Genomic DNA, 21,074 nt, shown 5'->3' on the forward strand with positions numbered 1-21,074 from the left:
TTTAATGAGTTAAAGATACGTCTGACAACCGCACCTGTATTGACTCTTCCACACATTTATCGCAGTTTTGATGTGTATTGTGATGCCTCCCGGCAAGGTATTGGTTGCGTACTTATGCAAGACAGCAAGGTAGTAGCATATGCATCGCGACAGCTACGACCCCATGAGGGAAATTATCCTAGTCATGAATTGGAATTGGCTGCGGTGGTTCATGCATTAAAAATTTGGAGACACTACCTCATTGGGAAACGGTGCCAAATTTTTACCGACCACAAGAGTCTCAAATACATCTTCACTCAGCTAGATTTAAACCTCCGTCAGCGAAGATGGCTAGAGTTGGTCAAGGATTATGACCTTGGAATAAATTACCACCCGGGCAAGGCCAACGTAGTTGCTGATGCACTCAGTCGAAAGCCCGTCAGCTTAAATGTCATATTGAGATCCTTGCCGCCAGAACTCCAAGAGGAGATTGCTCAGCTCAACTTGGTCATAGTGGATGCTGGCCTCGCTAATATTTTGGAAGTTACACCCACACTTGAGATAGAGATCCGCAAGGCCCAGCCAGCTGACACCGAGCTGCAAAGACGTGCCCAGGGCCAGATGGCAGAACGGACCCCAGATTTCTTCAAGGACAAATTCGGTACCCTCCGATTCCGTGGACGGATTTGTGTACCCAATCAACCAGATTTAAGGAAGAAAATTCTGTCAGAAGCACACGAATCCTCATATTCCATTCACCCGGGAGGTATGAAAATGTATGAGGACCTTAGACAAATATTCTGGTGGGATGGAATGAAGAAAGACATTGCCTATTTTGTAGCCTGTTGCGACATATGCAACAAGGTGAAGGCAGAGCATCAGAAGCCAGCTGGACTCCTCCAACCGTTGCCGGTTTCACAATGGAAATGGGATGACGTTTGTATGGATTTCATTACGGGATTGCCTAAGACTCAGCGAGGCAATGATGCAATCTGGGTTATAGTGGACACCCTAACCAAGGTCGCTCACTTCATTCCAATCAGCACCAGATACAGGGCAGATCAACTTGCACAGATGTATGTATCTAGAATAGTCAGTCTGCATGGAGTACCCCGAACTATCACTTCCGACCGAGGTTCCCTGTTTACCTCCGCTTTTTGGTCACGCCTCCATCAAGCCTTGGGGATAGCACTGAAATATCGTACTGCTTATCATCCTCAGACGGATGGACAGACAGAAAGGGTAAATCAAATACTCGAAGATATGTTGCGAGCCTGTGCTTTAGCCCAAGGACCCAAATGGGAAGACTGTTTGCCATATGCCGAGTTTTCCTATAACAACAGCTTCCAGACCAGTCTAAAAATGTCACCATATGAAGCTCTGTATGGCCGTAAGTGCCGCACTCCTTTAAATTGGTCTCAAACTGGAGATAGCCGTATCTTCGGAACAGATCTCATGATGGAAGCTGAGAAACAAGTTAAGGAAATCAGAGACAGATTGCAATTGGCCAAATCTCGACAGAAAAGTTATTATGATGCAAAGCACCGACAGATAAGTTTAGAACCCGGAGAGCACGTATACCTCCGAGTCACTCCTATGAAAGGAGTCAAGAGATTTCAGACTCGTGGAAAGTTGGCCCCCAGATTTATTGGTCCATTCCCAGTTATGTCTCGAGTAGGTACTGTTGCGTATCAATTAGAACTACCCGCTGAGTTGGCAGACGTGCACAACGTGTTTCATGTTTCACAATTGAGACGATGCATATCCCCGCCTGAGAAAAGGGCTGCTATGGCTGAGGTAGAGTTAGCAAACGATTTAACTTATGAAGAGAGACCGTTCAGAATTTTGGATCAGATGGAAAGGGTCACTCGCAGTAAAGTAAGGAAATTTTACAAAGTTCAGTGGGAGCATCACACAGAGTCAGAATCAACTTGGGAGCGGGAAGAATTTCTACAGTCACATTATCCAGAGTGGTTTTCCCAAGCAACCGAATCTCGAGGAAGAGATTCATTCTAAGTGGGGAGGTTTGTGACAGCCTGGTTTTTGCCCTCTCTCATTTGCTTGATTTTTATTTGGATTAAATTTGAAACTTGGAGTTTTTTAATCTTTTCATATGGACTTAAACACTTGGGTACTCTTGGCTTTCACCCAAGTGCTCAATTTCCCTCTCTGATCATCATTCCCCTTCTGAACCATCCCAAAATAATCTTTGGAATATTTTTCTTAAAAGAAAAATATTCATTTTCTCTCAAAAACCCTAGCCAGATCAGTATGCTCCAAAGCAACCCTAATTTTTATGGCCCAGAAAAATCTGAGATAATTCACAAATATTCTTTGAATCCTAGGGCACCTTCCTGAGCAAAAATATTTCATCACTTTTTGGAATATTTTTGCTACAGAAAATATTTTCTGTTCTGGACAGAAATGGTGGTTTCTACAGCAACTACCATTTTACTTGCTCCATTGTGCCTGGGTTTTCTTGTGCATTTTCACCTTAGTAACTCTTGGCTGACCTCCAAAGCACGGCATCTAACTCCCAGCCATTTGACCTCAGTAACCTCTCAAAGTTACTGACCAGAAACTTACCTGGCGTGTAAAAACTTCACTACTGCACCAGAAACTTACCTCCAAAGCACGCGCTCTGAGTGCCGCCGAGCGCTCTGTTTCGCGCGTGCTCGCTTCCCCGACTGCCGTAGCGCGCCAAACTTCGCCACTATCTTCGTCTCAACTCCCTTAACTCCCCTCTGGCGCTCGCCGACGCCGGAGCTCGCCGCAGCGAGCACGGGCACGGTCCGGCCAACCCAACAGTGCGGTGTGCATTGTGCTCGACGCCTTCTCCTCGTTCCTGTGCTCGTCTCCGTCCGCCAACAGTTGCCGCGTGAGCTGCGTCGCCTTCTTCCCCTCGCACTGACGCCGCTCGTCGCCGGGCGCCGTGGACAGGTGTCCACCAGCGGAGCCTGAAGCCCCCTCGCCGCTCGCCTATAAATGGAGCCGCCCCCAGCCTCCTCGAGCACCATCCAGCACTCCCACACACCCCACAAGCGAGTAGGAAGCCGTAGCCCGGCCGAGCAGGCCTCGGGCCGCCATCCCCGAGCTCGAGCTTGCCGGCGACCCCCTCTGGTCTCCGCGGTAGCTCCAGCCCCTCCCAGGCCAGGGCGACCCTTCCAGGGCCTCCGCCCCTCTCCGGTGAAGCCGTTCCGCCCCTCTGGAGCCCCTGGAGTTGCCTCTGCTTGCCGTCTTCTTCATCTCCGGCGACCACCGTGTTCTGCCTCCGCTTGCGAGGTTGATTCCGACGCCGTCCGACCGCCCCTAGCTACGCTACGGGTACGGGCAGGTGCGCCTCAACCCCCTCTTGCATTCCCTCCCTCTCGTTTTTGCCAAGGAGTCCTCGTCACCGGCGAGAGCTCCGGCGGAGCTGCGACTCCCTCTGTTTCCTTCTGCCCCTCCTCCTAACCTGACTAGCGGGGCCCGCTAGTCAGCCACTCTGTACGCGCGCGAAGCGGTACGAGTGGTGGTGCCCCTGGGCTTTACGCCTTCGACGTCACCCCCCCCCCCCCAGCCTGCTTATTTTTATTCAAATCCATTTGAATTTACAGAACACTTCAAACAGCCATAACTCCTCAACCATAAGTCCAAATGAATTGATTCTTTTTGCATCTTGTTCTTTGCAAAGAAATCTAGCAGAAGATGAGATTTTTCTGAGCTGTTTAGAATTTCTGGTGATTTTCAGAAGTGTTCTTGATATTTTCTTTTCAGAGGGTGAGGCTTGTCTTGAGGATCACCAGAAGGCTTGTGAACCTCATCTGCACTAAGGCAAGCCACAGCAACATTTTCATGGTGTCATTTCAATATTTATGATTTTCTTACTTGAATGAAATGATTAATCCATGCATTTAAATAACTATTGTGTTATTTATATTCTGTTAAGTGTTTGCTAGTTAATATGCTTGATTTACAGAATGTGGAAACTAGCTTAGTTGGTGAAGCAAAGCTAGGATCTATTTGCGGTGATGATAGAAATAAATTTTGTTATGCATGTTATTAATTATTTAAAGTTATGTTCTTGCATAAATAAAATGATAAAAATTTGCTAGAAGATATTCTGTTAAGTACTTGTTTAGTCATTTTACTTGACTTACAGAATGTTTGAACCTCACTTGGTTGGTAAAGAAATTAGTATTTGTGTGTGGTAAAATCTTTGTTATTCATATGAGAAATTAATCGGAGTTACGTTCTTGCATGAGAAAATAATAAAACTTGCTGCAAAATATTTTGGTTAATATGTGAGTTATCTTGATCAGCAAAGTAATATGAGTTGTTGATGTTTATGCTTAGTGTGAATATGGATGACATCGGTCATTTTCGTTATTAAGTGATGCATGTGTAGTTTTGCATTTCATGGCATGCTATGACACCGGTCATTTTCATTTTAAGTTGAACCTGAATATAACTCAACTTGAATATACCGTTGACTGGGTCATGGTGCCGTTGAATCGAGTTTTTCCCAGTGCAACCACATTTGCCTTTGTGGGAAGGCCTTGATTCGGTCCATTGACATTGCCTCTGGTCGGTGCCTCCAACTAGGGAAGGTTACGTCGTGCTTACCCTGGCCCGGTAAGCAGGCATAACCTTGTGTGCCCGTTGTTGAGATTATGGTACCGGGTCCCCGAGTGGGATCGTTTTGGCCATGACGGTGCTCGGTGTGTCTTTGGTAGACACGGGGCCACCCAGGACTAGCCCGTTGGGGATTGGGTCGGAGTGGCCGGGAGAGTGTCATGGCAATGGAAGGGTTTCGTCGGAATGCCATTGGTCCACCCGAATGGGAGTGCGAGCCCATGGGTTCCGTGGTGTGGGTACAGTGTGCTACCTCTGCAGAGTGTATAATCTATCAGTAGCCGAGTCCAGGGTCACGGACACCTCGTAGTAGGTCCCACCATGAGTCAACGTTTAATAAAATGTGCACACTAAGCTATGAACTTTGCATTGTTGAGGATGGCAGAAAGGCCATCGAGATATTCGGGACCAGATATTGGTCGTGGTTGTGATCGCCGTAAGGATCACGAGTTACTCTTGTTAAGACCACGTTGGTGGCTTGTTTGTGATCTGAGAATGATCACGGTGGGTAAGTTGTCCCGAGGGACGTTCGAGCATGATCACAGCATGTTTGACATATAGTGTTGCATTATTAATAATTGGTTAAGTATCATGATATTGTTTGCCATTATGATTATGCCTGTTGTGAGCTTGCAAGTGCATTCAATGTACTGACCTGGCGTGTCATGCCAGATTTCAGGAAAGTCTCGTTGGAGAGGAGCGCTGCTCAAGTCTAGATCGTGTCCACATCGGTGTCCCTGTGATATGGAGCTTCCGCTACGACGTTATTCCGCTGCCACGTAGTTGTTCTGATCGAGGCCCCTTTATGTTCACTATATAATGTACATATTGTTCAGCCGCACCGGGTGTGCCGCTTGGCCTCGACAGCTGTTGTAATATAAACTCTGTTCCGCTAGCATCAATAAAGCGGTTGTTTTCTATACCAAGATGTTGTGTGTTGCCAGAAGACATGGTCTCTGGGCTGGCAATGCATGGTAAACCGGTCGCTCTGAGCCGGGGTGCCACATATGCATTGTATGATAACTGTCCTAAAAGGTCCCTAGTCGAAAGGGCTGTGTGGACGCGCAGCCAACTAGACTAGCATATGACACAGTTGATGGCTTGGTCTCACTAGCCATGGAGCATTGGATGCTAACCGGATAATATGGGCTTGGAAAGGTCTGGTCGGATTCGACATAGTCGGATCCGAGTCGAGATAAGGTCCGAGTCGGACAGATCCAACTATGAGACGCAGCGATATGTCATCTGTGAGTCTCTAGTACAACATATGTTCTATGTCCTAAGACCTGAGCTAGAACATGTACTCGGGATGGTGACAGACTTGCTTTGGGCCGACCAAACGCTACTCCGTGACTGGGTAGTTACAAAGGTAGGTTTCAGGCTTGTCCAGACCCATGCTGCGAGACATGGTCGAGCAAGATGGGATTTGCCCCTCCGACCAGGAGAGATATACTCTGGGCCCCTCGTGTGATCCGACCAGGATAAGCATGGCCATGCGACAAGGATTATGAGATAATCCGGATAGTGGTCGGCATCACTGGAACGAGAAAGAGGTCGGGCTGGCACAAGGATGACAGACTCGCCTTGAGCTCGACAACATATATCGTGTGGCAAAAGGAATGGAAGTGTGATGTACAGGTTCGCTAACCAGCTTCATAGTCTGCTTGGTGTTCGGCATGCCTTGCTAGAGGCCGCTACCAACCGTGCAGTTCGGAGGTGATCTGAACTGCAACCAAGCCGACTTAAACCTAAGGGGTCGCGCGCTTAAGGGAAGGAACCTACGAGGTCGGATCCGAGGACACTGGTCGGATGTGATCCGAACTGTATTCGGATTGTGGCCGAGTAGACTTATGGGCTTTAGGGTCCGTGCGAGGCCCAAGTGTTGAGCCCGCGACGGACGCCTATATATAGTGGAGGTGCGGCACACTCATTGAGTAGATCACTTCGGCGTTGTCACTAGGTTTTGCATGTGTTGCGAATAGACATCTCCACTCGCCGCTGACTGTGTGATCGGACCTAGCAGTCCGCCGCACGGTGTTCCTCCTGCACGCGCGGATATCGTTAGAGGCGGTGCACCTGCGCCGCTCCGGCGAACTTGTACGTGGGATCGGACGACCGGCTCTTCGAGGGAGATCGCACGAGGAGGAGACGATCCACGCGGACGCGCTGCCCCAACTCTTCTTCCGCTGCACGGCACTGCGCGTCTAGTGGTAACCAACTGTGATCCATCTCCCGTAGCATGTTCTTGGTTGTTCTACGCGTAGTAAATTTTAATTTGCAGTCGACGCACCCTACCGTAGATCCCAACACCCGCGTCATAGTCTTGTCAAAGCCACACAAGCCCTCAGGGCTTGCGCCACATGTTTCCACGCCCAGAAGTCGGTCACCATCAACATCACGCTTTTCTGTCGTCGTTGCCGATTCCATCACCGTCTTCTGTATCAACCGACTCGTGTCGATCCGTCAGACCATCTAGTCCAACCCAGCCGAACTTGTCCGACTGCAATGACATGCTCAAGGCTCCGTAAGCCTTGTAAGCACATCGCCAATCTGCCATTGTCATGGTAAAACCTCACGCGCAATTAGCAACACTTCCAAAAGAAAATTTCACTTTCCTGATAGTCTCCATGGGTGCACCAAGCATTTGCCCCCATAACCTCCAAAGCTCCCTTTTCTTAATTGTGTTGCTGTCCATGCCACGTGAAATACTGCAGATTGTTCTTCCTTTTTTTTATCTCAAACAAATCTCGGTCTTGATTCCTTCGGTTCAGCACGGCACATCATCCAACATCTCTTGCACGCGCACCAGCCCCGCCTCGGGCTTTGCTGCCTTCGGTTGGCTGCAGAACATGCTTTTCCCTCACAACGTGAGAACCTCGCCTCTCGCTGCCAGCCCCTTGTGGGCCTTGTGCCATGGGCCGCAGCACGACCGCATCGCCGCAGCCGCACTCGCCTCGTGCACGTTGCTCTGCATGTGCTGATGCGGGCGGCACCGCGTTTGCCGCTGCCAGGTGTCTGCTGCTTCCGATCCAATCTAGCCGACTTCGCTTCGAATTGCTTCATCGAAGATACAACACAACCAAATACATCTGCTGCTGCATCATAACTCGCCGATGAATTATCCCGTATTACGATTGCTTCCTGCAGATTTCCGTCGACGGTTTCTTCCTTCCTCTAGATCAACAATCTACACCTTCGAATAACCTAGCTCATGATACCACTTGTTAAAATTAAATCCGAGGTATACCGTCGATCATCCGAGGACCAAGCAATCACACAAGCACGACACCGAGATTTGTTAACGAGGTTCACCGATATGGCTACATCCCCGGGGCTTGACTACGGGCGCTTCTCCCCGTGACACCGTCACAATACCGCACACCGGCCACCCGGGCGCTGGCACACGCCGCCGGCTCCCCCTTGCGCGCCTGTGCTATTATGCTGGCATAGGTTACATCGCGTGTCTAGCCCCGCGATATATGAGAGGCCTAGGATACAAGTGTCCTACTAGGACAAGACTCCATATCCTATCTAAACACAATACAACTCAGAGTCCAACTGTAACCTAACTTGTACACAATATTCGACACAACTCTAACAGGCCCAATAGAAACTCTCAGTAGCAATCTCATATACCATTTTAATCCCTCACACAAGGTATCCCTCCACCCTGAATAACATAAACAAGCAGGACGTAGGGTATTACTCTCCGGAGGTCCAAACCTGGATAACCCCTCGTGTGATCTCCGATATAAGACTTCCAACTGCGCTCAAACCCCTACCGAGGGATCTGATGGTATTTTGCACCGTTAAGCCCCCAGGAGGTGGGTACTCCGGCATTCTATATAGGACTAATATGTGCTAGTTTTAATTGCTTAGTTGTATCTTTCAATTTCCTACCGTGTGATATAGTTTCTGCTTGTTAGTTCTTTTAAGTGCTTATCTTCTTTAACATAGGTTTTTGGTGTTGAGTCTAGCATATTTAGGATTTATGCTTGAAAAATATCACTTTAGTTTAATTCAACATTAGGATAAAGCCAAATATGTAACAATTTTAAAACATCTATTCACCCCTTGTACATGACATCTAGGTCTTTTCAACGATCGAGAGCCATCGTTGGCATGCCGCTCGATAATAAACACCATGCAATCAAGAGCCATCAACCTCCGGGGTCTGACATAAACCTCTCTTCTCACCCTGTCCTCTTCCCTGGGCTAGATTAGCGAACACCATAGCATGAAATCCCTAAAAAAATCGTAATGCTAGGGAGAACTAGGTACAAGTCACATATCCCCTCTCCCTCGCATGTGATAACAGCATCCCTTCTCCCACGTGCAGCCACTCGCACGCCTGAGATCATGCTCATGCTCGTTGTAGCATTTAAACCGGTAGTATAATTCCCACTAGGACACAATAGAAACCGGAAATGAAAACCAAGTCCTTGATTTACAAAGATCCCTAACCGTAGATTTAGATTGCAATTCGATACTGAAAAGGGAATTCAACATAGTCCAAAATCATCCTCATAGGGGACTACGCCACTTGTGGCGATGAACTCGCCACTGCTCCACCACTAGTGGAGTGTTGCTCGAGGAAGAAGTCGATGCCTAGCCGGATCACTGTTGCCTCCCATTTGGCACCCAGTCCGGAAGGAAGAAAGCAATCGTCTTTCCACTAGAATAGTAAAGGGCAACAAAGCGGCGAAGACTCGCCCTCGACCACCTTGACCCGTTCCTTCCAAGAAGAAGGAAGCTCTGGCAGGCGTCGCGACTTCAACCCAACCTCCGCTGATGATGAGCCCTAAGAATGGATTTATAAAGAGTACACCACCAAATCTAGCGAGTTAGTAAGCTTATTGATGGAGTTTGCCACGAGAAATCTTCATGTCGCCACTGGCTCTCCTCCTGCTAGATCACCATGAACAGGGGTATCTTCACCGCCCGGCACCAGTTGCAACTCACACACACCAACAGGATATTCTGACGAGCATAAAATAAAACACCACTAAGGCAAACACTACACCTAGGCTACTATATACATCAGTAGCCCCATGCTCTTCTCCCATACATGCTTTGCCGGCAAGGTTGAGAGAGAGGGAAGACGAACGAACAGAGAGCTCATCTTGGACTCTCAATGGAAGGGTCAGGGAGAGAAACATAAGGGAAAAGTTTTGATCTGAGTCCTTCTCGACGACAGGGTGCTCTATCGTTTTTTTAGGAACGAGCCACTTGCTGGTTGCAATTCTTATTTGATGCGTAATTCACTACATGCCGCTATGTGCCACTGCGCAAAGATGGGCCGACAACATACCACATTCTTTCGAGTAATTTCCCTTTTCCCATACCTTCACATACCAAATTTTCCCTTTTAAAACTATTTTTCTTCCAGTTTTCTGCTTTTTCTTTCGTTTTCTATTTTCATTGTTCATTTTCCCATTATCAAATTCGTGAATATTTTTCGTGAACATATTTTGAATTCTTGAGCATTTTCTCATTCATAATTATTTGTAGTCCATGAGCATTTTTAAAAATTCATGGACGATTTTGATTCCGCGAAATTTTTTAAGATTCATGAATATTTTCTACATCCACAAATATTTTCTGAATTCACAAACACTTTTACATTCCATGAACATTTTATGAAACTCGTGAACATTTTTTAATTCGTGAACTTTTTATTTTTGCTTACACTTTTTGAGAACTGCAAACATCTTGATTTTGTGCACATTTTTTGAAATTCGAAAACATTTTTCAAATTTTCAAACATTTTCGTATTAAGAAATGTTAAATGTTTATTTGTATTTGTGAACATTTTTAGAATCCCCGGAAATTTCTTGACAATCATGAAGATTTCTTTACTTTGCAAATATTTTTTTGATTTCAGGAATTTTTCACAAATTTGCGAATTATTTGTTGAATTTATGAATATTTTAAAATTTCAAACTTTTATTGAGTTCACTAACATTTGCCTGAATCCACGAAATATTTTGAGTCGTGATATTTCTTTGAAATCATCAATATTTTTTGAATCAAACTTTTTTGGAAATCATGGATATATTTTGAATTCATGAACTGTTTCTGTATTCATGAATATTTCTTAAATATATGACAATTTTTTGAATTCGCAAGCATTTTGTAAATTTCTAAATAGCTTTTGATAGTTTTTAGAAAAATTAGTCAACACAATTCAAAATAAAAGTAACTGCCAAAAAAACCAACGAAAGAAAATATTTCAGCAGTGCTTTTACCTCTGGCGATGGGCCAATGCTGTAGCTCCTTCCTCATGATTTTCTCTCTCTTTTGTTTCTTTGTTCTGTTTGGAAAGGTTTTTCATTAGTTTTCTTTCATTTTCTGTTCGAGTTTTCTTCTTTTTTTCACATATTGTTTTCTTTTCTAAATGTTTTTTAACACATGTCTACTTTTTCAATACACTATGTACATTTTCACTATACATGTGGATATTTTTTCAAATAAATGATGTATATTTTAAACAATTTTTGGTACACATGTAAAATATTTTTCAAATACACATTGCAAACATTTTTTACATTGTATATTTTTTTCAAAATCATGAATATTTTTTGAAAGCAAATATTTTTTTAAACAAATATTTATTCATTATGCCATGTACATTGTTTTGGATAGTATGAAACGTTTCCATAAACATGAACATTGTTGCGAACCTCATGTGGTCGGGTGGTTAGGATGACAATGGTATCGCAACCCATCAGGGTTTAAGTTGTATACTTAATATTGGTGCTCGCATGTAGACGTTCCCGTCGACTGCGAGACGCATGTGGTGACTTCGTAAATCTCAAGATCCTATGCTGGCTTAGTCTCTCGAGGTGTTCATAGGGATGGGGTGTGCGTGTGCTTGTGTTTATAGGGGTGAGGGTATGCTTGTGTGAACGACTTCCATTGTACTGCGTTAGAAAAATACTATGCAAAAGACATTTGTTTCTACATTGTTGTATAAACTTCTTTTTTACAACGCTGACAGGGTCAACGCTGGGCTGGGTCTACCGCCCTCTGCATCTCCGTCACATCCTCTCTCCAGAATAAAAAAAACACGTTCCCCAATTCTCCTTCTCTCCAGAAGAAAAAAAAAACACGTTCCCAAATCCTGAAATCCCCCACACTCCCAGCAACCACCCCAACCCCTCGTGCGCGCCAACCGCCGGCCATGGAGGACGCGGCGGCGGCGGCCGTCCCCGGAGCGCACGCGTCGGCGAGCCGCCGATCCGACGACCGGCAGGTGCCGCTGTGGAGTCCCGGCCCCCGGGAGCAGCAGAGAAGCCCCGACGATCTCATCAGCCACCTCCCCGACGACGTCCTCGGCGCCGTCGTCTCGCTCCTCCCCACCAAGGATGGCGCGCGCACGCAGGTCCTCTCGCGCCGGTGGCGCCCCCTCTGGCGCTCGTCCGCGGCACCGCTCAACCTGTCGATCGACCGCCGCTTCTGCGCGGGCGACGCCCGCAAGCACGCCGCCGTCGTCTCCCGGATCCTCTCCGACCACCCCGGCCCCGCCCGCCGGTTCTCGCTCCGCCAGGCCTTCCCGCCGGGCCAGATCGACCGCTGGCTCCGCGCCGGATCGCTCGCCCGCCTGCAGGAGCTCGAAATCGCCTACACCAAGGTGCACGGGGACGTATGCCACCCGATGCCGCCGTCCGCGCTCTGCTTTGCGCCGACGCTCCGCGCGGCCAAGTTCGGCAGCTGTGAGTTCCCCGAGCTGACCGCGCCGTCGCCGAAATTTCCGCGCCTCAAGCAGCTCACCCTGTGCCGCGTCAGCATCTCGGAGGACTCTCTCCACGGCATGCTCTCTGGCTGCATTGCCTTGGAAAGCCTTTCGCTGGACCGGAACATCGGCATCGGTCGCCTCTGCATCAGCTCACCGACGGTTAGGCGCTTCAGCTTCTCCCCTCATCGGGACAAACAAGGTATCGTCACTTGCCAAGAGCTGCTCGTCCAGGACGTCCCGTGCCTTGAGAGGTTAATACTACATGATTCACACATTGGTCCGGCGACCATCCGGATAACCGGGGCACCTAAACTGGAGCTATTGGGGTTGTTGTCTCATGGCATATCTACACTCAAGCCTGGAACCACAGTTCTCCAGGTAGCCATAAGGCCAATCGCGCATTCGACATTCCTATATACTACAAGCTATCATTCTTATTCACACTTGTTTTATTTTCCTCCAGAAAACGATTGATGTCAGCTTGACAACCATAATGCATAAAGTGAAGATTTTGGTTGTTGACTCTATTGGTCCCAATCTAGATGCAATTGTTGGCCTACTCAAGTGCTTCACTTTCTTAGAGAGGCTATATGTCATTGTGAGTATACAAACTTCTGTCTTTAAATATGGAAATCAACATTGGGTTAGACTTAATCACGACCCGCTGAACTGTCGTGTATGTGTTACTAATTCAGTTCTTTTGTGACTGCCTTTATATTATTTCGTTCTTCTGTCTGCAGTCGCACCCACAGGAGGATATGAATAATGTGCGCAAGTATGACCCACTGGATCCAATTGAATGCCTAGAACTCCATCTAAAAAAAGTGGTATTGAAGAATTACGATGGTAACCGGACGCAAGTTATTCACTTTGCCCAGTTCTTTGTTTTGAATGCAAAAGTGCTTAAGGAAATGGAAATTGGAGTTGTCAACCGCTGCAACAGCAAATGGATGCGTTTTCAGCGTAAACGGTTGCAAGTGGAGAATAGAGCTTCTCGAGATGCACAGATTGAACTAAAATGGGATACAAAGAAGAGCTTCAAATACCATGGTTTTTCCGAGGCTGATCCCTTTGACATGTCCTCATGTTGACACTTGATACGGTTGTGTTAGGTAGCCTTTCCAGAGATCGCGTTGCAGCCGGCTTCCCTTGTTTGCCTGTCTAAGGTTATCTCACCGTTGTGATATCTACAAAATGATCTACTTAATGCAGCAATGAATGCTTTCTTGCGCACTCTGGAGCATACCAGGATTTAGGAGGTTGTGCAGCAGCTCAAGATTCCAGTCCAAACTTGTGATGTATAAGATGTTAGAGGGTTACTAGGATTCGTGTGTCCTGTTTAGTTGCTTGGATTTTCTCTCCTGATTGGTGTCATATTGTAAGCTGGTAGCACCTACAAGCTCCAGCTAATATATTTGTGTAATTACCACTTGCTTTAATGAAATCCCGAATGCACTTTTATTATTTTATAGTCAGCTGATTTCAAATTCGCCATCAGTCAGTTATCCTGTCCGCCCAGTTACCTAACCCAGCACGAGGGGCTGTGGTTCTTTTGAACCGGATCTCCTCGGTTCGGTTGGGCGGGTTCCTGGTCATTTTCGGCGGGGTCCCATTTGTGTTTCCATGCCCGGAAGAGTTGTGTTGTTTTTTAACTGAATTTTAAAAGTGTGTCTGCGCTGCATTTCATTTTTTTCTGTTTCAGAGTGTCTCGCTTTCCTGGAGATAGAAGCAGGGTGGAAAGACCAGTGGCGACTCCTCCAGGATGTGCATGGAGAGGGTGATGTACGTGAAAGCAGCGGTTGCCACTGGCAGACAGGGTAAATCTTCACTCTTTGGTTGTGCTCCCTCCTTTTTTTTTTGTCTTCTTCAGTTCTGTTTTTCCGTTGCGGCTAGCGTTTCATCTCTGTGCCATCCGTCAAGGTGTGTTTGTATGAGTCACTGAACATCTGACAAAGTTTACGGTAGGGAGGTGGTGTTGGGTGTTTCAGTTGTGTTCTTAGTCCAATGAGTCAACCAATATCCACACACGCAATGTAACGGTACTCTGTTTTCAATCATCCCCTTTTTGCTACAAATTAATCATAAAATGTACCTGAATGTATGGAGGGGGGGGGGGGGGGGGGGGAGCACTGTTATTTTTAGCTTCTCGAAGGTGCTGGTATTCATGGACAAAGGGGGACTGGACATGCATTGGTAATATATCATTGCTGTTTTTGTGGGGTTTAATCTGTTCAATATATGATCCTTCAGTAGTGTGGCTCAACAAATACTACTGTTGGTATTGTCGAGTGGAGACGACTCCTTTTTTTTTTATCATTGCCCTGTGTGCAGTCCATTTCTTAGAGGTAGATTGCAGCAATTGTTAACCCAGAATGGACAAATGGTTTTTGCCTTGTTGTGTCTGCAGGCTTCGTATCGTCAGGAGGACCTCTGGGGTCAGTTATGAAGTTTGTACTCCCTGCCGTCAGTTTTGGAGTCCTGCTAGAATGGAGATAGAGAGGAAGCAAGATGTGGCAAGTTCAGAGAAGCAGAATTTATAGGAGTCAGTCGGAGTCGTGCCGGAAGTTGGTCTGTCAGAATCTCTGAAATTTCCGTAAGTACTTTGGTGAATATTTCTAGGATTGATATGAAGCAGTCTAGCACTATCACTCTAGTGAAATTTCCATCAGTATATTTTCTAGGTTTGTTTGCATGATTCTTTCATTCACTGGCTAGCTCTAGTCTATTAACCAACACTGGAGGGTCAGCGCGTCCGATGTATTAGTCGCCACGAAAGCTGATCTTGGCAAAGGCTGGCGATATATAGTTTCTTGAAAGGGACGAACTCAATTTCCCGAACAGTATAAAGGCTGGCGATAAGAAAGTCAGCAGTCATCGCCATTAGCAACTGTAGATAGAATGCAAAACTCCAGGCAGACGATGGTGATGAAGATGTATTCCTGGAAATCAGTAAAAGCTCATCCTGGCTCAAGTCACAAGTAACAGAATTTTATTATGTGTCTGAACTCCCTGCTGTCAGTGTTAAGAGTCGTGCTGTAATGGAGATGGGAAGAAAGAGGAGGAAGAAGCGAGATGTGACCAGTTGAGAGAAGCAGAATTTCAACCGTGCCTGATGTTGCTTGCCTCTGAACAGACGACATGTTCATCAAGTTTGGGTGTATGGCTGAAAGCTTGAACGTTACTATGGAATCTTGGCCACCCAGATTCAGTTGAAATTACAAGAGCATGCATGCACTCACAAAATCGGCAATAGTGTCTGGTTTTTATTTTTGACAGAGCCAGCCAGCTTACCACAAGATCGATAGTTTAAGCTCAGGCACGGCACGTTAGCTAGGCTTCGAGCACCCTGAGTGAATAACAAACCAACCTTCCTTTTTGCGACTTGCAAGCAGGTTATACACAGCCATACATTACTGACCACAATTAATCGAGAGAAATAGGCGATACAGTTTGCAGTAGTTCTGATAGAGAAAATATGTTTGCTTGAATGTTACAGCGTCAGTCAAGGGGACTGCATTCATATCATATGGAAAATGGCAGATCAGTTGACAAGAGTAGCATGTTCAGTCCCAGTGCAGAGCCACGATTACTTCAATTATCGTACACAAACAACAACATAAATTTGCCACCACAAGAGGTAAATAGAACTCAGGGGTGTTACTCAAGTCAAGCTTCCCCAACAGCGAATTAAAAACACATCTACTACTAATGTCTGTTCTAACTCAAGCAACCCAGCAAGACGGGGGAGGCAGCTGGCGACAGATTTAGGAAGAAAAAAATTACTAGCTCACACTAGAGATAAATCACCTTGAATACATGTGATCCGCTCAACAAAGTCACTTTTGGAACCAAATGCTGATGGCCGGCCAGTTGAGTTGCAGACTTTGCAGTAATTAGCAGGACTGGATTCTCCAGATGCATTACTTGACTTGGATCCACGAACTGCTGTTCAAGATGAGTGAGTAAAAATCACGATCATTTGAGTTACCAGGATTAAGGTGCCTAGTTCTTGGTGATCACTCTCTCATTCTTCTGGTCTCCTTTCTTCGCCCGAGATACTTTTGCGACGACCTCTTCCCATTCCTTGTCATCCTTAAACATGTGACCTTCAAAGGCTCGGCTGACACGGATTCTGCACTTGGGGAGCAAGCTGGTTGCTTTCTCAATGGAACACTCCAGAGCCTTCACCCTGCGTGGAACTGCTTTGAAACAAGTGATTTCGACCTCGAGCTGTGCAAGGCCTGGAAGATGCTCGACACCCAAGTCTTCACAAAAGTCGGACGCCACAAACATTGGGTTCAAGTGAAGACAGAGACAACGGAGTGCTGGCATAGCACCTGGTGCAAATGTTAGCCGCAGTCCACCCGTTGGTTTCACTTCAACAGGATGACGGAAGAGTGAATAGCGGAAGTGGAAGACCTTTAGCAGTTTGAATCCATCACTACCGATGATCAGCTTTCCATTAATGGCCTCTCTTGTTATCTCAAGCTCCAGATGGGCCAGAGAAGGCATGCCCATGAGAACTTGGAGATCCTCCTTATCAAATTCCGTGACCTTTATGCATAGTTTCATGAGATTCTCGAGGGAGGCCATTCCTCTGGGAACCATTCCAATAGCTGACTGAATTTTAAGAACTTGGAGGCACGGGTAGGTGCTGCATGGGTTACAGAACAGACGCTTGGCTGTCTCTCCACCAGTACGAAGGTTGCATTTGCCCAACTCATTTAGTTCCTCCGCAAATCTCACAGGATCGTCGGTTTCCTCGAAACGTAACTCCTCCAAGGCCTGCAGACTCCGAAACCCACCTGCAGGTAATTGTGTGTACCCGCTGACAAATAGGCGCACCAATTTCTGCAACTGCGCCACGGTTGATGGCAGTCTATGAAGTGAATAACATTCTCTCAAATCGAGTGTTTCCAAGTGCTGCAGCTTTCCGATTCCACTAGGAAGCTCGGTAATTTTATAACTGCTAATTCGCAAATACCTCAACTGACGTGAACTTCCTATGTGTTTTACATGCTTGTTTTCCAACGAATCACATCCAAAAAGATCCAACACCCGCAAAGCATGGAAGTCCACAAAATGGGGTACTATCGGCTTATCTGACTCAAACACAGTCAATGAGCGAATATGTATCTTGGTCTCTGTAATTGCCCCAACTGCCCCTTTATGCTCTTTGCCACTAGATTGCATGGACAGACGACGTATCTTATTTGGGAAAAAATTGCATATGCGCCCATTTAAGACAGTGGCAAAATTCTCTTCGTCCGATAAAGATATAATAAGGTCAAGCACCATATCATGGACCCTACAATATCTCACCGAACTGTCATAATTACCATAAACTGGCTGAATCATATTTCTATTAACGAGTTCATTAAAACAGTTCTGTGCTACTTGATCCAAACTTCCCCATTGTGTAGCAATGAATCCTTCTGCTATCCATTTCCATTTCAACAGTTTAATATCGATCATGGAGTCCTCTGGATATAAGCACAAGTACAGTAAACAAGTCTTCAGGTGGTGGGGAAGATCCAGGTAACTATGTAACAATATATCTTTCATCCCTTTTAAGTTCCCATCTTTATCAAACGAAGAACCAGTACCAATGGAATCTTGCAGTCTCTCCCATTCATCCTTGTTATGTGTCTTACTGGCAAGCAAACATGCAAATGTAATTATAGCCAGTGGCAGTCCGCCACATTTTTTTAAAATCCTAGCAGAAACTTCTTCCAGTTCAGAAGGACATGAATCAACTGAGCTGAAAATTCTCTTAAAGAATAGTCTTCTAGAATCAACATCATCTAGAGGTGCCATTTGATAGGTTTGCTCATCCGAGACAGAACAACATAGATTAGCTACACCTGTAATGCGTGTAGTAGCAATTATTCTGCTGCCATTATTATTCTCAGGAAATGCTGTTTTGACCAATTTCCAATCTTGTTCTTTCCATACGTCATCAATAACAATGAAGTACCTGCACTCAAGATCGTGTAAGCATTGCCATTATTGTGATGACTTTCACTAGCACATAATTTGATATATGCAAATATATACATAAATGTTTCCTATTTACATTTTGGTAATTTTTTCTTGCATCAATAGAACTATTAGAGGTACCAACTCATTGCATCCCAGGGTAAGTGAAAGGAAAAGTATATGAAGTACATCAAGGGACTGTATGACTTATTATTCATAGAAGAAATAAATAAGTCTACTTTACCCCACTAAAGTAGTGTCAAGTTTGAGTTTCAATGTCAAACCCTAACACTACGACTAAAGACACAAACATCAACTATTGACAACCATGATGGCTCGTGTGATGTCATAGCTACATGTCCTGTAATATTTTTTGTGGGACTCGTATTTTGTCCACGTTTCCTTTGTTCTCCGTCGTGTGTGTACATGGAGCCATGCCGCCTTGCCCACTCATGTGTTGTCGCACACGCAGCATCCAGACCAAACGAAACTACCACGATTTAAACCTGATGTTGACGCCGATGTTTGAATTCTTTGAGGACTTGTTTAGAATGAATAGAACTTTGAGTGAAGTTCCTAAAAGGATTGTGGTTTGGATCGGGGTAAATGAAGTACTATTTCAGCAGTCGGGACTATGTCTTTGCTGGTATAATCTGCCATTAGAATCTAAACTCAAGCAATTTTAGGAGTTAAACTTATCTATGGAAGAAATAGGTGCAAACACATAAAAAGAAACGGACCACGGCGGCATTTTGTGTCAACTATCACCAATCGAACTATTTGTACAAACATTTTTGGTTGAGAAAGAATATGGCCCAAAGAGGAAAGTAAATGAGACTGATCCGGTATTTGTGAAGTTTGTAGCAACACTACACCTTTTTGGGCTATCATTACATGGAGGGTTGAACGTTGACTTTTTTTTATATGTGCCTGTTTTGTGAAGCTCAAATGTAAGATTAAAAGTATTTACTGAATGTGTGTTTACGACCAACAGTCAATCGGTAGGCTAGTTTGAGTTAATGCGAAAACAATATATACGTTCCAGGAACTAAACATACTCAAGGCAACTAGGGATGACCATTTGATCTAGCCTGGTTCAAACTAGCTAAGTTTAAATAATAATAATAATAATAATAATAATAATAATAATAATAATAATGATAATAATAATAATGATAATAATAATAATAATTGTTTCAATAGTCCAAATATATGAAATCAATTAATGCTAGGTGCTTGTATAAAGAGGGGGCTCAAAAAATTAAAGCAAATCATCTATATACTCCGCACCTCTTTCCTGTCAAGATATGTTTGATTTCACGGATTAGTTGTTCCTTTTCCCAACTCTGACACTCTTTGTATGCATCTTTATTGATCTGAGACAAGATATCTTTCAGGAGCTTCACTAGATCAAGTGTGCGCGACACTGACACACAAGCTTGGCACTGGAAGTCCCCTCCTGATCCAAGCTTGCGATAGACTTCCATGGCCAGGGTTGTCTTCCCCAACCCTCCTGATCCGACAATCGGCACCACTTTCAACTCCTTACTCTCATCCATCAGCAAGGCAATGACGTGCTTCATTGGGCCGTCCATTGCCACCAAGCCCTTGACCTCCTCGTGGATGGCAGTCATCCGCGGGTCTATCTCCACCGTCCTCGTTGCACTGTAGTAACTCTCATCAAGCTTGTACCTAGTATCATTTTTGAACAAACGAAACTTTATTAATTTCACCGTTGCATCCAGAAATATAGCTGCAAGAGTACGTAGTAAGCTTGTACCTGTCACGGCGCTCGCTTTCCTCCATGACGCGAGCTTTAAGCTCTTTGATCTGAGTCGCGATGTCATGGCGCGCCCACAGAGTCTTGAGCCGGCGCGCCGTCCTCTTCATGAACTTTGGTTTGGCATCTCCGCTTCCAAGGCGGTCCATGAAGCGGTCGATGCAGTCTTCCATGTCGTAGCTAAGATCGCGCACCCTGTCTCTCCAGCCCTTTGCCAGGCCATCGAGTTTCTCCTCCATGTCCGCTAGTCTCTCCAGCAAGACTCGCATGCCGCTGAGCTCGCGCTCAAGGAACTGGATCTCCTTACGAACCCGCTTGAGAAGATTGTACTCGTTGCTGAGCAAGGCGGTGAGCTTGCCGAGGAGGGAGTTCATCGCCCCGGTCCCAACGCCCACCCCCGCCATCTCTCCCCTTCGCCGCCTTGACTCTGGATCTGATCTCTGGTGAAGAAGATAGGTTGGCTAAAGAGAAGAAGCAGCTGAATGGTTGGTGTTTGGTGGCGGAGGAAGAGGAGCAATGGCGCTGGGCACCAATAATGGAGCACGCTTCTGCAGCGCTGCGAGGGGCCGGAGACAGTGTCTGTGAAGGCGCGTGACGATGGGACCTGTCAAAAGCTAGCTTAGCTCCTTGCTAATTAAGCTAGCTGCTGCCTTTGTAAAAAGCTAGCTGCTGCACGATGCACCGTTGCTGCGTGGACGGTGGGACGAAGGTGGTGAGTGCTGCCGAGCAGGTCCCACGCGGCACTCGAGAAGACCGATGAAGGTGGTGAGGGTCCACACACAGACCATTTGGTGTCAAAGTAGGCGCGTGATGAGTGGGTCGTTGATTTCGCGCACCGACGGTTTCACATGGTATTGAAGCATCTCGGAGCATCAATTTTATTATTTCCCCACACATCTACCAATGTGATTCTATTGTGAAAATTTGCATGCGTGTAAAAAACACCAACGTGAGCCCGAGCTCACAATACCACTTTACAGAGAA

At 45.9% G+C, this 21,074-nt stretch overlaps 2 protein-coding genes across 2 annotated transcripts; one reads left to right on the plus strand and one right to left on the minus strand.

Moving 5' to 3' along the window:
• Nucleotides 1-11,642: 11,642 nt before the first annotated feature.
• Nucleotides 11,643-13,800, plus strand: LOC109756491 (F-box/FBD/LRR-repeat protein At4g26340). The gene is made up of 3 exons (XM_020315325.4): nt 11,643-12,709; nt 12,795-12,929; nt 13,072-13,800. The coding sequence occupies exons 1-3, from the start codon at nt 11,777-11,779 to the stop codon at nt 13,420-13,422; spliced, it is 1,419 nt and encodes a 472-aa protein (XP_020170914.1). The 5' UTR covers nt 11,643-11,776; the 3' UTR covers nt 13,423-13,800.
• Nucleotides 13,801-15,794: 1,994 nt separating this feature from the next.
• Nucleotides 15,795-20,740, minus strand: LOC109756490 (disease resistance protein Pik-2). The gene is made up of 3 exons (XM_020315324.4): nt 20,091-20,740; nt 19,601-20,002; nt 15,795-18,308 (listed from the first exon to the last, which is right to left on the minus strand). The coding sequence occupies exons 1-3, from the start codon at nt 20,492-20,494 to the stop codon at nt 16,334-16,336; spliced, it is 2,781 nt and encodes a 926-aa protein (XP_020170913.1). The 5' UTR covers nt 20,495-20,740; the 3' UTR covers nt 15,795-16,333.
• Between the last annotated feature and the right edge of the window lie 334 nt (nt 20,741-21,074).

This window comes from Aegilops tauschii, chromosome 1 (genome assembly GCF_002575655.3).
Source record: "Aegilops tauschii subsp. strangulata cultivar AL8/78 chromosome 1, Aet v6.0, whole genome shotgun sequence".
NCBI classification, from domain to species: domain Eukaryota; kingdom Viridiplantae; phylum Streptophyta; class Magnoliopsida; order Poales; family Poaceae; genus Aegilops; species Aegilops tauschii.

What these genes read in the sequence shown, in the direction of transcription:
- LOC109756491 (XM_020315325.4), top strand. Translation starts at nt 11,777, where the DNA reads ATGGAGGACGCGGCGGCGGCGGCCGTCCCCGGAGCGCACGCGTCGGCG. An exon ending in CTGGAACCACAGTTCTCCAG is followed by an intron (nt 12,710 to 12,794) that starts GTAGCCATAAGG and finishes ATTTTCCTCCAG; the next exon opens with AAAACGATTGATGTCAGCTT. An exon ending in TAGAGAGGCTATATGTCATT is followed by an intron (nt 12,930 to 13,071) that starts GTGAGTATACAA and finishes TTCTGTCTGCAG; the next exon opens with TCGCACCCACAGGAGGATAT.
- LOC109756490 (XM_020315324.4), bottom strand. Translation starts at nt 20,494, where the DNA reads ATGGCGGGGGTGGGCGTTGGGACCGGGGCGATGAACTCCCTCCTCGGC. An exon ending in GAAAGCGAGCGCCGTGACAG is followed by an intron (nt 20,003 to 20,090) that starts GTACAAGCTTAC and finishes AAATGATACTAG; the next exon opens with GTACAAGCTTGATGAGAGTT. An exon ending in CATATCTTGACAGGAAAGAG is followed by an intron (nt 18,309 to 19,600) that starts GTGCGGAGTATA and finishes TCTTGAGTGCAG; the next exon opens with GTACTTCATTGTTATTGATG.